This window comes from Bidens hawaiensis, unplaced genomic scaffold (genome assembly GCF_021521415.1).
Source record: "Bidens hawaiensis isolate Kalapana, Puna unplaced genomic scaffold, B.hawaiensis_p1.1 tig00002631_1, whole genome shotgun sequence".
Classification (NCBI taxonomy): Eukaryota; Viridiplantae; Streptophyta; class Magnoliopsida; order Asterales; family Asteraceae; genus Bidens; species Bidens hawaiensis.
Genome location: NW_027491143.1, coordinates 2,243,961 through 2,260,021, shown reverse-complemented (window position 1 = coordinate 2,260,021; position 16,061 = coordinate 2,243,961). Strand labels below are relative to the sequence as shown.

The 16,061-nt window shown below is 42.5% G+C and overlaps 1 protein-coding gene across 1 annotated transcript; it reads right to left on the bottom strand.

The window, feature by feature from the left end:
• Nucleotides 1-11,236: 11,236 nt before the first annotated feature.
• LOC143620751 (uncharacterized) lies at nucleotides 11,237-15,294 on the bottom strand. Its single transcript, XM_077092380.1, has 2 exons — nucleotides 12,028-15,294; nucleotides 11,237-11,945 (listed from the first exon to the last, which is right to left on the bottom strand). The coding sequence occupies exons 1-2, from the start codon at nucleotides 14,693-14,695 to the stop codon at nucleotides 11,569-11,571; spliced, it is 3,045 nt and encodes a 1,014-aa protein (XP_076948495.1). The 5' UTR covers nucleotides 14,696-15,294; the 3' UTR covers nucleotides 11,237-11,568.
• Nucleotides 15,295-16,061: the final 767 nt, after the last annotated feature.

Below are 16,061 nucleotides of genomic sequence, written 5' to 3'. Positions count from 1 at the left end.
ATGCAAGTATCACCACGAGGGTGAATGCGCAAGAATCGAATGTGCCAAATGTGGCAGACCAGGACACAAGACGATGAATTGCCGTGTCAGAGAAGCCGGAGCGAGCGACAACTGCTACGCATGCGGGAAGCCAGGGCATTTTAGTCGGGATTGCCCGCAAAAGGGAAACCAAGCTCGCGGGAGAGCTTTTGTGATCGGCGCAGGCGAAGCTAAAGAAGAGCCGAATGTGGTAACCGGTACGTTTTTGCTTAACGGACATTTTGCATCTGTCTTATTTGATACTGGCGCTGACCTAAGTTTTATATCCGCCGAGTTTAAAGACTCCCTAGGCCTAGCAACTAGTAGGCTAGACACACCTTATACTATAGAACTAGCCAATGGTAGGCAGTTATGCGCAAACGAAAGAACTGAACAATGTGTAATAGTCATGGGAGGTCACGGGTTCAATATTAACTTGTTGCCAATAGACTTGGAAAGTTTTGACATTGTGATAGGTATGGATTGGTTAGTCGAGAACCACGCGGAAGTTATTTGCCATGAGAAGCAGGTTCGGGTCCCACTGTTGAACGGAGAAACCTTGGTAATTCAAGGGGAAAGAAGGGGAGTTGCGACAAAACTGATTTCGTGCCTAAAGGCGCGCAAGTGCCTAAGGAAAGGGTGCTACGCCTTCCTGGCGCATGTAGTAGAGAAGAAAGGAGATGAGCGAAGAATTGAAGACTTACCAGTAGTGCGCGAATTTCCAGAAGTTTTTCCTGAAGATTTGCCCGGATTACCGCCGCCGCGACAAGTCGAGTTTCGTATTGATTTGGTCCCAGGAGCTGCGCCAGTAGCTCGAGCGCCTTATCGACTAGCTCCATCTGAGATGCAAGAGCTATCCAATCAGTTACAGGAACTATTGGATAAGGGTTTCATACGCCCAAGCTTTTCACCTTGGGGAGCTCCAGTACTGTTTGTTAAGAAGAAGGATGGTTCGTTCAGAATGTGTATTGACTACAGGGAGCTGAATAAGCTGACAGTCAAAAATCGGTACCCCTTACCGAGGATTGACGACTTATTTGACCAGTTGCAAGGATCCAGTTATTATTCGAAGATAGATCTACGGTCCGGATACCACCAACTTAGGGTCCATGAGGAAGATGTGCCGAAAACAGCCTTCCGAACTAGATACGGCCATTATGAGTTCTTAGTGATGCCTTTCGGGCTAACTAATGCGCCGGCTGTATTCATGGATCTGATGAACCGCGTGTGCAAACCATACTTGGACAAGTTTGTGATTGTATTTATAGATGATATTCTGATTTATTCTCGGACCAAGGCCGAGCATCAGCAACACCTGAGATTGATTTTGGAATTGTTGAGGAAAGAAAAGTTGTATGCGAAGTTTTCCAAGTGCGAGTTTTGGCTTAGAGAAGTTCACTTTCTCGGTCACGTTGTAAACGAGAAAGGAATACACGTTGATCCTTCCAAAGTCAAGGCCATCGAAAACTGGGAAGCGCCAAAAACCCCAACTGAGGTGAGGCAATTCCTAGGACTAGCTGGCTACTATCGACGCTTCATTGAGAACTTCTCCATGATAGCTCTACCTCTGACCGCGCTAACTCAGAAAGACAAGAAGTTTGTTTGGGGCGAAAATCAGGAAGCAGCGTTTCAAATGTTGAAACAGAAGTTATGTAGTGCGCCAATTTTGTCTCTGCCCGAGGGGACGGACGACATCGTCGTTTATTGCGACGCTTCACATCAGGGACTCGGATGTGTCCTTATGCAGCGAGACAAAGTCATAGCGTATGCCTCGCGCCAACTCAAGACCAATGAAAAGAACTACACAACGCATGATCTGGAACTTGGAGCGGTTGTCTTCGCGCTAAAGATTTGGCGCCATTACCTCTATGGTACAAAGTGTATAATCTTTACGGATCACAAGAGCCTTCAACATATATTTGATCAAAAGGATTTAAACATGAGGCAACGAAGATGGATTGAATTGTTGAACGATTATGATTGTGAAATAAAGTATCACCCTGGAAAGGCGAATGTGGTGGCAGACGCGCTAAGCAGGAAGGAGCGTATAAAAACACTACGAGTCAAGGCTCTAAGGCTGACCATTCGCGCAGATCTCTTTACCAGCATCCGAGACGCTCAGCAAGAAGCTTTGAAACCAGAGTTTGCTAAAAACGAATCCCTTGGGGGTATGATTAAGAATTTGGAACTTAAGAACGGCAATCTATATTTCGCTAACCGCATATGGGTCCCTCTCAAGGGAGGAGTGCGCGAGCGAGTATTAAACGAGGCTCACAAGACGCGGTATTCCGTACATCCTGGCGCAGACAAGATGTACCAAGATGTTAAAGCGCTGTATTGGTGGCCCAATCTTAAAGGCGCCATCGCGACGTATGTCAGTAAGTGCCTGACGTGTTCAAAAGTAAAGGCTGAATATCAGAAGCCGTCGGGGTTACTTCAGCAGCCAGAAATTCCCATGTGGAAGTGGGAACAAATCTCTATGGACTTCATCACCAAACTGCCAAGGACACCTGGGGGTTATGACACGATCTGGGTTATTGTAGATCGGCTAACTAAGTCAGCGCACTTCCTGCCGATCAAGGAAACCGATAAGATGGAAAAGTTAGCCCGACTGTATATTCGAGAAGTAGTTTCAAAACATGGAGTCCCAGTGTCCATCATTTCTGATAGAGATAGTCGGTTCACATCAAGGTTTTGGAGATCGTTACAAGGGGCTTTAGGTACTCGTCTTGACATGAGTACGGCATATCATCCCCAAACGGATGGGCAAAGCGAGCGAACAATCCAGACATTGGAAGATATGCTGCGCGCGTGCGCAATCGATTTCGGTGGTAGCGGGGATACTCATCTCCCATTGGTTGAATTTTCTTACAACAACAGTTACCACACAAGCATCAAGGCTGCGCCGTTCGAAGCTTTGTATGGGCGCAAGTGTAGATCCCCACTGTGCTGGGCTGAAGTGGGTGACAAGCAAATGACTGGTCCAGAATTGATCCAAGAAACATCAGACAAGATTTTTCAGATAAGGGATCGCCTTAAGACAGCGCGCGATAGACAGAAGAGCTACGCAGATGTGCGAAGGAAACCGTTGGAGTTTCAAGTAGGGGATAAAGTACTTTTGAAAGTCTCTCCATGGAAAGGAGTCCCCCGTTTCGGCAAGCGAGGAAAGTTGAATCCGCGCTTCATCGGACCATTTGAGATCCTGGAAAGGATCGGTCCGGTTGCTTATAAACTCCGTTTACCCGCCGAACTCAGTGGAGTTCATGATACGTTTCATGTGTCCAACCTCAAAAAGTGTTTATCTGATGAAACGTTGATTTTACCGTTGGAAGAGATTCACATCGACAAACAACTGCACTTCGTAGAAGAGCCTATAGCCGTAACCGATTGGAAAGAACAAAAGTTGCGCAGAAGTCGAATCAAGTTAGTAAAGGTTCAATGGAACTCAAGGCGTGGGCCTGAATTCACTTGGGAAAGAGAAGATCAAATGCGCCAGAAATACCCACACCTCTTTCAGAACATGGCTTCTGCCAGCAACGTCTCCTAAATTTCGGGACGAAATTCGCTTAACAGGGGGAGAATGTGACACCCGGTAAATTTCTCAATCCTATAAACTAAGTAATCAACCTAATAATTAGGTGGTTGTAAAAATTAAGCGCGCTATGTTAGAATCAGCGCGGGCACGTTATTTGCGCCCTGCGCGAGCGCGCCATATTAGTCAGCGCGGGCATGTTACGTGCGCCCTGCGCGAGCGCGCTATGTTAGAATCGGCGCGGGTATTTGTTATGAGCACCCTGCGCGAGCGCACCATGTTAAGAACCTGCGTGGGCATATGTTATATGCGCCATGCGCGAGTGTATTGGTTTTATGTTTCTATAACTTAATGTTGTCTAATGTGTTGACCGTCTCGCATGATGCTAAGGCGGGTGCATCCCAAATCGTTTATGCGCGTGCGGAAGGGGGACTAACCTTCCCGCATGGCGGGAACAATGAGAGCTAGTTTGCCTGAAGCTCCAAGATGGAATTGACTTCAACATGACTGATCACTATGTTGAAATACCAAGACCACCTGGAGAATCTACAAATGAAACTCAATGTCCCTGACTGCGAGAATGTCACGCACCTACCCGCAGCAAAGAAATGTCCTTCACGCAGAAAGCTATGCGCACAAAGTAATACGCGCAGAACACTTAGTCTATTCTCCAGTTGTAAGGAGATTACTCCCGCCCAAAAAGAAACGGTAGCGTGTTTCAGAGATTTTCCACTGTACACTGACAAAGTACCTGAAAAAGCACACTGTAACATGAAAAGTCAACTGTCAGCCACCCTACTCCCACCAACCACAGACCTGCATGTCCTGTCCAAATCAAATCAAAATCTTTTATCCACTACTCCACTCTTAAATAAATAATAATAATTTCCATACTTTATCATCATTACACCTAGATATGAAGAGATTACAATCCCCTAAAGCAAGGGATTGTGTTTCCTTGAGTTTGCCTATAAATATGTAACCTAAATTATCACCCAAAACACACTTCAAACTTCTCTCTTAAGAACTGCAACTTGCACTAATCATCTCCCAAGCATCCGTTGTTTTCGTTTCCGATCCTGTTACCAGGTAAGCCAAGAATATAACCTTGAGATCTGCTTTCCAACCCTTATATTCTCCTAATTCTTGATCTTAATATATATATACTTCTTGTTATTTAATCGCATTCTAGACCTTCAATTCCGAGGCCAACACCAAGAAAACCCGAATCTCGATTAATCCCTTAACAAGAACCACAGGTGAGTCTCACAGCCCCTATTCTCGCTGTTTTCACTGTTTTTAAACTGTTTTCGGGGCGAGGGACACGTACTTAAATAATGTTTTATCATGGTATACTTACAAGCTATGCAAGCGATTATGTGTTTAAATTATATTTCATGATGAGCAATGCGAACGGTTATCTAAGGTTTTCGATGTATGTGCGCTAGAACTCGAGTAAGTGATCACTTTACCATTGGAACTCTAAGGGTAGGGACTGCTGGTTTGATCCACCCACTCGTAGGGGTCGCACCTCTTTGCATGGAAGAGTGCCTAGTATGGTCATGGGGCAGTACTATGGGTTTGAGCCCGCTCGTAGGGGTCGCGCCTCTTTGCATGGACGAGCGCCTTGTTTTCCGGCACAACGTCCGCGCGTAACCCGCGGGACGGAATTATTGATTAGCTCGTAGGGGCAGCGCCTCTTTGCATAGACGAGCACGGTTTTTTTTTCAGAAATGTCCACGCGTAAACCGCGGGACGGCATTATATTATTTAGCTCGTAGTGGCAGCGCCACTTTGCATGGACGAGCACACTTCCAGTAATGATCGCGCGTAACCCGCGGAACGACTTTTATCAGAAATATGTGTCAGATCTATGTTTTCATACGGATTATCAAGTATATATTTAGACATGAAATCAGAATTGTGTTTCAATATGATTTTTATTAAGACTATGATGCAATGCGATTTATCAAGTTACTAAAACTTGTGAACTCACTCAGTTTATACTGATTCAAATGTTTTTACGTGTCTTTCAGGAGATAACTAGGTAGCGCATGGAGTCACACTTAGAGCACCTCACGCTGAACATCTAAAACTAGCTTTTTGGAAGATTTTAGTTCTATCCCTTCGATGCGCGTGGTTGTTCCCGCCGCGCAAGGGGATATGGCGTGGAAATCTTCAACAGTTTTATACTTGGATGTTTTTATGTAATTTTTAAACAATGTAATGTATTTGTATTAAACATTTCATGCGCAATGAAAATCTTACTATGAATGTTTGCAATGGCCCGTGCTTAATTATCAATCCCCACTCGCGCGCGCCCTGCTGTTTCCGCCGCTCAGGGCCGGGTGTGACACCACCCGTCGCGGTGCGTCAGCTTATAGAATACTGCAAATCGAGCAACTGTTGGATCGGTAACATGAGCTTGGCAACAAAACTCAAAATGGCGAACTCGAAGCAACCCTAAAGGGTGAATCTGAGATAGATGAAGGCCATAAGAAGTCAAGATGTCCCTCATAAACTTCGTTATAGGAAATTGAAAATTGCTCGTCGTAAAAAACTCGGTATATACGGCCATTTTTCCTTCCGGGGGGTTAGTCACAATAGAACCGTCCGCCGGCCGTTCCGGACCCCATTCCAGCGCTAATCCGTAGACGTTAACGACGTCTTCATGTTCTTTTTCCTTAAGATGCACCACAACTCCGTGAATCGCCGGAGTATTTTTCTTCTCAGCAGCCATGGGATAAACGAATACAAGAGTTTTCTCAAATAATATGAAGTTTCAGATCTGTTGCCTTTGAGAGAAAAGTTTGGAAAGCGATAATATTGAATTGGAAACACTAAGGACTTATTTATACCGATCGCAATTAATGCGACCAACTGACAGAAGAAAGAGAAAGTGCAGACCATGGGATGATCGACACGTCAGGCAGGAGATTCGAAAAAGTGCATACAGGCTGTAAAAGGCATTTTACGCGTCTCGTCAGTCGTCACTCAAAATCCCTCTCTCCGCCACGCCATCAAAAAGACATCCAACTTGCACAAAATTTAAAAGTCAAAAATATCTTGCAAAGATATTATCTCATACACAAGAACATGGTTCACAAGACATAAAAGTTCTTTTCATTAATAGTCAAAAAGGTGATTACAAAATATGAAGAACAATTACAAGCCCTACAAACTAAACATATGGGTTAGGGGCTGATGCGTCTTCCGGGGTATTTGGAGAAGTATCCTCAGACTCGTCATCCTTGGATTCATCATCCAAATAAACCTGTAGCTGCTTCACGCCATCCTCAACAAGGGCGAATTCTGGAAGAATATTCTGCAGCGGAAACACAAGGCTATTGTACTCCTTTACCCGCATGTCGTATTCTTGTTTTGCGTCAAGTCCATGAAGAGGATGACTTTCAAAATATTGACCGTATTGGGCAGATGCCATCCCTTCATTGAAACCTTTCATTCGGCCAACTCCTTCTGAAGCAGTCATCAAGTTCACAAAACAGTCGGTTAATTCGGTGCTTCTCTTAACATGGCGGATGACCTGACAAATGATAAGCATGTTAGCATCATACACGCGAAGTATGTAAACAAAAAACGTATGAGAAAAACTTACAGAGTCAAGTCCTCGGTTGAGGAACCACTGTCGTTCCCGTTAAGCACGCTCCGCCCTGTCACGAAGCTCCTGTAGTTCGTCGGAGGTGCGGTTCTCTACTTCAGTGCGGGACTGCGGTAAGGAGTCATAAGCGGACTGCATCTCAGAAGCAGTCTTATCTTTAAGCTCGGATTGCTCCTTCTGCAGCTTCAGTGTAGCCTCGAGCTCTTGAATCTGGCTGACCTGGCGGGACACCTCTTCTTGTGCCTTCGCCAAGTCATCCTTTTTCTTTTGAGTTTCATCCCGGGCAGCCCCAAGAGTGGCATTCTGCCTCTCGCAGGCTTCCTTCCACTGTTGAGTAGCAGCGACGCTTCGATCCTTTTCCTGTTTAAGTGCAGTCTTGGCATCGATTTGTTTCCACCTAGATGCACTCGCTGTCTTACGCTGCTCCTCAACTTCTTTCTCTGCAGCTTTAACAGCTTCGGAAGCTGCACTTAGTTTCCCGCCCATCGTACGCCACTCACATAAGATTTCCTGGCTCCAGGCCATACTGTTAGCCAAGGAAACGGATAAATCAGTGTGCAAATCATGGCGGGAATGATTTTGTAGAAACGCCACTTCGGCAGGCGGCACACAATACTTAACAAAGTTAACACAGGTCCCGAGATCTGAAAATCGGGACCCATTGACAATGTCCCATGGCGGGACAAACAAATCATAGTCCCCTCCTAGAGGTGCATCCCCGAAGTACTGGGAGCCGAAAGTTTCGAGGCGAACGGGGATTGAGGAGGATTGTTGTGGGGCACCTTGTGTTGAACCTCCTCCAGCCTCATGGACGGATGGTCCAAATAGAATATCCCCCCTTGCACCCGGAGTTAAGGGTGATGAGGTGGAAAAAAGTTGAGGAGCAGGTCGGGAAGGAGATTCATGAATCCGGAACCCAGCTTCATCCACAACCGGATTATTTCCTTCATAGCCAGTGGCTCCTCCAGCCTGAAAAAGATAATCCAAAGATTTATTGGCTCCTGGCTGAGTATTGGCCCCCTCCACTTGTGTCTCAGTGGGAGGGGTAGAAGGCTTGTCTTCAACTTCCTTCTCCGGGAGTGGAGTTGATTGCTTCTCAACGACCGATGTTGGTGTCGTTGTTGGCAACCTCTCGGTCACATTATCTCCAACAATTGACTGTTCTACATAAGAAAATCATGATTAGACCTTGTTCCAGAAAGCAATAAAAGTTAAAAAATTAAAGCTCACCAGTCACCGTCCCCAGACGTTCAGCAAGACTGGGCTGTGGTTTCTTCGGACGACGCATCTGCTGCTTCTTCGTCTTAGGCTCTCTCTCGGCATCCGCAGAATTAGCACCTGCGTTACTTGCCTGGGAAGCGCGAAGAGACCTCTTCCAGTATAGTTCTGCCAGTAAATATGAGACAGATGAAATCTCAGGAGCTTCATCAGAGCTTTCTCCTTCGAGGGTGGCAGAATCGTCACTAGACGACAGAATGACGATCGCCCCATCAGAGGTCATCGCATTAAGAGGAGGAGGGTTCAGGATATACGCACCTGATTCAAAGGTAGCGTCTGTGATAATCGGCTCGGCGCGAACCTTCACCGGGAAGAGAAAGTATTTCAAAGTCTTCTCAAGGATAGGCGTGTCTTTCACATCGCGAATACCTCTTCCCACGCAACCCTTGTCGTCATACAGGGCATTTAGCATTGATTATGGACCTAAAAACATGCGCAGAACTCAAATAATAGAACTTCGGAAATAAAAAGGGAAAAAGAACAGAGGAATAAATTTACGGCCATCCAGCCCGATGAAAACAGGCTCCATGAAAGGAGAAGGCCACAAGCGGCTCAAACCCGCCCATACAAGGGCTTCCTCAGGAAGTGCCTGCATCGGAGATGATGAGGTTCAGTTGGCGGAACCAGTCACGCTTCTTATGGGCAGCCGGAGTAATGTCGAGAAAAGCATCGTTAACAGAATGACGGACCATGGTGTCCGGCACCACGTCCTCAGAAAGCCAGAAGAACTTGTTCTTCCAGTCTTTAGAAATCGTCTCGGTCTCGTGACCGATAACCTTATCAGACAAAGCCTGGCAAGTAAACCAGCCATTTCGACTGACCATTTTGTAAAATACAACGAACCGGTCCAATCGGAGCACCACCTCACGTGCCATACACACGAATTCGAAGTGACGAATTCGCATGACAACGCGAGGGTGAAGTTGGGACAAATGAATCCCATATGCCTTTACCACCCGCATAAAAAACTTTGTGATGGGAAGGCGAAAGTTCCCATGGACAAAATAATCGGCATACAGAGCCATTTTCCCAGGAGGCGGGAAACTGGCAATAGAACCGGCAGAAGGTAACTCCGGTCCCCACTCCGGCAGAATACCATAGGTTTCAATGAGTTTTTCATACTCAGACTAGTCCCATTGAACCTCTATTTCATCGACTTCAGACTGAACACTCGTCATTACAATTGTTCCGATGAAATATCAAAGTAATCTCAAGAAAGATTGGGTAAATAATCGAAGGTTTCAAGGAAAGAAAGAAAGTCAATATTCAGAGTTCAAAGGCGATAAAACCTCAAAACGAAGTTATCTCCACCTATTTATACTCATCGCAATTAATGCGATGGGATGCGAACATTGGAGAGAGAAAAACCGCTCAATATACAATCGCCACGTCACGGGAAATTCAAAAAGAAAAAAAGTTGTACAGTCGGGTAAAGTGACAGCCGTCATAAACATCCCATCACCTGCACACGCCCCTGCGAGTGGCCAACTTGTCCTTTTTCATGATTATCCACAACAACAAAAGATATTTCTCAACAACTTGCAGAATAAAAAATCCCCAAATACACATTAAGTCCAGAATTTCACCCACATAAAGTACTTCACACTGAAGAAACACTGGACTGGGGGGACTTATAGAGGTAGGGTACTGAAAAGACCCAAATACCCTTAAGTAATACCCGCGGATCAACCAAGAACCCATCACAAGATACCCGCGGGGCATACGAATCATCCGCATAATCATCCGAGGAAGAAACACCCTCATGGCACATGCGGAAGTATCCTGGCACCCTCAGAAGTCATCCCCAAGAAGGAATATCCCTCCACGTAAATGGCCACGAGGTAATGCTCCGGGACAACTGTCAATAACTAATTACCTTTTAGAAGATTTATCAAGATGCTTTCTTGGGCAATACGTGATCTCTCGGCCAATCAACTAGTGACACCTGGCAAGGTCGTTAGAACTGTGCACACGGCTATGTTACCTATCAACCTATCTCAGAAAGACGCGTGTCCGGGTGGTTATACATGCACATGCAACGAATAAACTGAACATATCATATGAGGACACGTGTTCAGGTGGTTACGAGAGCATCTTCTGAAAGGGACAGCTGGCCTAATCACCTTCCCACACCCTCCGGCTATAAATACCTTCTCAATCATCATGAGGTATTCATTCACTCTCACTGTACTCTCTCAATTTACTTAAGTACTTTATCTTCATCAGAATTGTACTTATTCTCACGCCGCAGGGTGGTTACGGGAAGACCCCCCCCCCCTCTTGTCCTTCCCGTAACGAGCTCACGGTGTTTGTTTTGCAGGTTCACGACACTGGACTTTGGAAAATTGTGTTCATATTGTATTGGCAGTTAACCGTATCCTACCCTGTTGACTCATTGGATCTAAAACCCGCTAAGAGGAGTAGATCCGTGTTTCTTCAAGTTGGTTTTTCAAAAGATATTAGTATAGGATACACACAAAAAGATGATCCTGATGTTTCAATATACTATATATAACAAAAGATATAAAGAAAGTAACGTTTGCAAACACCTGAACATTAGTTCAATACAATATTAAGTTAGTTAAACATATTCAATTAAACAACCACATACTAGCCAGCCTGTACTTCTCTGTTCTCCTTTGTGCATTGATAAAGTCAAAGATGAATGCCCAATTGCGTAATGGAAAAAATGGCTTATTTTAAAAATGAATTTCAATAGACTGGAGAAATTTTAACAGAAAGTTAGAAGCTAAGAAAGAGAGGTTTATTCAAATGAAAATATATTTAATTGATGCTAAAATGTCACGTGATTCTTTTAAACAAAGAACTCAATGCCGAATTGGAAACACTTCTTACAACTGTTTAAGAGCGTGTTATGGTATAAAGAGAAACCAGCAATTTCTACTTTGATAGCTATTAGCTAATTATGAGAAAGCTTAACGAAAAACTTGAGTTGGTTTTTCAAAAGATATATTATTAGGGGATACACACAAAAATATGATCATGATGTCTATGTTTCAATATACTATATATAACAAAAGATATAAGAAAATAATGTTTGTGCACACACCCGAACATCAATTCAATACGATATTAACATATTCAATTAACCAACCATAAACTACCTAGCTTTTTGATCCGCACCACCTACATTGTAGGAGTTTAAGGAATCAAGACCTAGTTGTATTGTTATCGCGAAGAGCTTGTGAACAGCAGTCCCAATATCCATCCGATCTTGCGGAGAGTCATAAGAGCATTGTACTCCGATTTTTACCAGTGAAATTAAACCATCTTCACGGACATCCTCATTTAGAAGCATTGGATCCAAAATCTGAAGCACCGAACCATCGGCTAAGGCACTCATGGCATAGGAATGCAGGCCTAGCCCTTCTTCAAACATTGGATCAGTAGGTTTTTTCCCTGTCAACATCTCTAACAATAGGATTCCATAACTATACATGTCCCCACTAGTTGAAACTTCATTTCCAAGCCCATATTCTACAAATCATTTAGAGTGAACTGTATTGTATAGTAATATAAGACTAAACAATCTAATTAATGACTGGGAATCATAAATTACCTGGAGGTGCATATTCAATGGTTCCTTTTATGATACTTGAGCTACTCGTGTTTGCGTTAGAACCTTCTTCAAAGGAAAGTATTTTTGCGAGCCCAAAATCTCCAACATGAGCAACCATATCAGCGTCCAATAATATGTTGCTTGGCTTCAAATCACAGTGAACAATAACATTTCCACAACCAAGGTGTAGATAATCAAGAGCACAGGCCACATCTTTGATGATATTGATTCTTTGAACAAGATCTAACTTATGGTCTATGGAATACAGACAACTCTCCAGACTCCCGTTGGGCATGAATTCGTACACCAAAGCTTTGAAATCGTTCCCTTGGAAATCAATACTTGAGCAAGAGGTTATGACCTTCAGCAGGTTGCGATGACGAATATTTCTCAAGGCCTCACACTCAGCCATAAAACTCTTAGAACCTCCTAGATGCTGAAGGTTTAGTACTTTGATTGCCACATTGAAGCCATTTTCATCAATAACTCCTCTGTAAACTGAAGCAAAGCTACCTGTACCAATCAAATTTTTTGAAGAGAAACCTTCAGTCGCTCTAAAAAGTTTTCCATATGAGATCTTCTCAAAACATTCAGCTAGTCTTGATTCCGATGGTTTATCTCTCTTCCTTTTGATACAGCAGTAAAACAAGATGAAAGCCAACATACTTAAACCTGCACCAACGGAACATAGTGAGATTGCTACAACAGCACGAACAGAAAGCTTTCTAGTACGTCTTTCAGAGTTACTAGTTGTGCTTGTGCATCTAGGTAGGTGAAGCTTAGGTATTCCCCCGCAAATTCTAGTGTTCCCAATGATGGATATTGCACTTGTGTTTGAGAAAACACCTTTGACAGGTACATCTCCCTCAAAGTTATTATATGAAATGTCAAGATATGTCAAGAGAAGTTGTTGCAAATATGTTGGAATATGTCCGGAAAAGTCATTCCGTGACAAGTCAATATATTCAAGACCTTTTAATGAAGTAAATTCTTCTGACATTGATCCATAAAATAAATTACCAGAAAGGTTTAGGTTTTGAAGGCTGATGCAGCTGCCTAAACCACTTGGAAGTTCACCCGAGAAACGATTCTCAGAAAGATCAAGTGAACCTAAGAGTTTTAGGTTGCCAATCTCTTGTGGAAGCACTCCAGATAAATTATTTTGACTAAGGTCTAGTCCTATGGAAAGTGAAGTCATGTTGAATAGTTGTTTGACTACACTTCCGTTAAGTTTATTTCCATGAAGGTCCAAAGCTATCATTTTTGTGCACCTCCCAATGGTCATAGGTATAGTTCCATCCAAATAATTTCCACCTAATATTACTTCAGATAAAAGTGATAAGTTTCCTATAGATCTTGGGATAACCCCAGAGAAATGGTTGTCGTCAAGATTTAGTATTTGCAAGTTTCGAAGCATGCCGATGCTTTCAGGAATCATGCCTGTGAAGTTGTTTGCACCTAAGGAGAGTGTAGTTAGGCCTATCAAATTGCCTATTGATGAAGGGATGCCACCAGTGATATAGTTTGAACCCATTTGTAAGAATGACAGTTTGGATGAGAAGTTTCCAATAGAATTTGGCAGCTCCCCTCCTAATTGGTTATTAGGAAGGCCTATATGTTCCAAGTTGCTGCAGTTGGATAAGGAAGGAAAAAAATTTATGTCATCACGATCCTTGCTTCCAAAACTGTTGGAACCAAGAGTTAGAAAACTAAGATGTTGTAGTCTTCCAAATTCGATAGCTATTTCCCCCTTTAAATCATTACTATAAACTTCAAGGTTTCCCAACTTTGAACAATTTGATATTGACGATGGAAAAAAGCCACTTAAGTGATTGAACGCTAATTCTATACGCGTGAGATGGGGTTGATTTAAACATAAGTTGGAGGGCATACTGCCTTGAAGTTGGTTTTCTGGAAAGCTTAGAATTTCTAACATCGAAAGGTTAGAGAAAAGCAAAGGGAATGCACCAACGAGACCATTTTCTCCTAGGCCTATTCTTCTCAAGTTTTTTAATTGATTGAAAGAATCAGGAATGCTCCCTCCAAATGGACAAAAAGAAAGACTAAGCGATTCAAGAGATGTGAGATTGCTAAGGGATGGTGGAATTGCACCAGTGATGTTTTTTTTGCCCAAGAATAAAGAATTTATTATCAATAGTGAGGTAAAAGTATTTGGAATTTTGCCGAATAGCTTATTGAATTGTAAGTTAAGGAATGTAAGTTTTGGCCTGCTTGACATGTTGACCGGGATTTCGCCAGTTAATGAATTGTTGGAAAGGGATACTACCTGTAATCGATATAGATGACCTATCTTGGGTGGGATACTTCCATGAAGTTGATTGTTACGAAGGACAACGTAAGCGAGGAAGCTCATGTTACCAATATAAGGAGATACAGAACCTACTAAACCCAAGTCTTGTAGATTCAACATTGTGACACTTTGGTGGCGGCGACCACATGTCACTCCTCTCCACTGGCAAAAAGGAAGGGAGTCGTTCCAGGATGTCAGAGCACCTTGAGGATCATGTGTAATCTTGGATTTGATTTCCAGTAAGGCAAGATGATCTGAAGCATCACTAGAACCACAGACCGCTCCAATCATATGTACGACAAGAACGACAGTTATGATTACTTCTACTTCTAGTTTAGAGAACAAGGACAAGAGCATTATGGCCACTAGCTGCAAGTATTGAAGATTTAAGGAGATATTTTAGGAATCAAGAAAATGTTTGAAAGAATATTCAGCTTGCTTAAGTTGCTAGAGATGTCCTATCAATTTATAGGAATTAATATCACTTAGTGATTACCCCACGTCTGAAAACAATTTTTACATTACCGCAGGGGTACCATTTATTCCAGTTTTGTTGTAATTATGTTTATTTCCTCTTTGTACGTAATTCCTACTGGGTTGGTCCTAAGTCTGGGTCTATCCTCTTAATTTGCTCATTCTACTAGAATCATTGAATATTTGAATGTGTCAACAAGTGTGTAGGGTGCCTTTTAGAAAGAAAAAAATAAAGCTTGTAGGGTCACTACTTTGGTCGATGCGTTAATATTAATCATATAGTTATATATTCATAAAAGAATAAGATAACACTCTGGGTGTAAATAAGTGGACTTGAGCTTGTTTAACTTACTAAATTTTGAGCTGAGCTCACAAACAGTCATTAGACCATGTGTAGTGGATGAAGCCCCTATAAAAGCATTATGCGTTATGAAAAGCCCCCATGAGGACGTTGCGCCATGTAGAGCCCTTATGGGGCGTTCTCTGTGTGTGTATTTGATGTATTAAATAGCAATTGTATAAAGATTATGCTCTTCATTCCATTTTCATTATATATATATATATATATATATATATATATATATATATATATATAAAATATAGGGGTGAGTTATTGTACAATAATGACTTATCGTACATTACGTACGCGACACTGCTGGTCATCGATTTCAATTTCACGCGGTGGCAGTTTGGTAAATAACTTAAACAGTAGTTCGCGATCAAATTCATCGATTTAAAATCGATTCCGATCCAAATTTAGAAATCCTTAATCTATCTCATCCAATTTCTAAACTCTAATCACAACTTACACTATGAAATCTCAAAAGTCAAAACCCAAAATTGAAAAGAACGTCACTGAACATTAAAAATCTTCAAATTGATCAAAAATTGATGATTTATTCAATCGAATTGATGTGTAAGAGGCTTTAGAATCATCAGTCGATTATTAAAATACAGATTAACACACTTAATTGAGCTCTGATTAGGGTTCATGTTTAAACGTTCTGCTCAAAGTTTAAACGTTCTGACTAAAATAAACATCAAAATGATGATTTAATCAATCAAATTGATGTGTAGAAGCATTTAGATTCATCAATCAATTATGGAATTGCAGAAATAACGCACTCAATCGAGCTCTGATTAGGGTTCAAAATATTATGTTTAAACGTTCTGAAACAAAACTGAATACCTTTAAACGTTCTGACCAAAAAAGAACATCTTTGAACGTTCTAATACATTCAACGAAGCA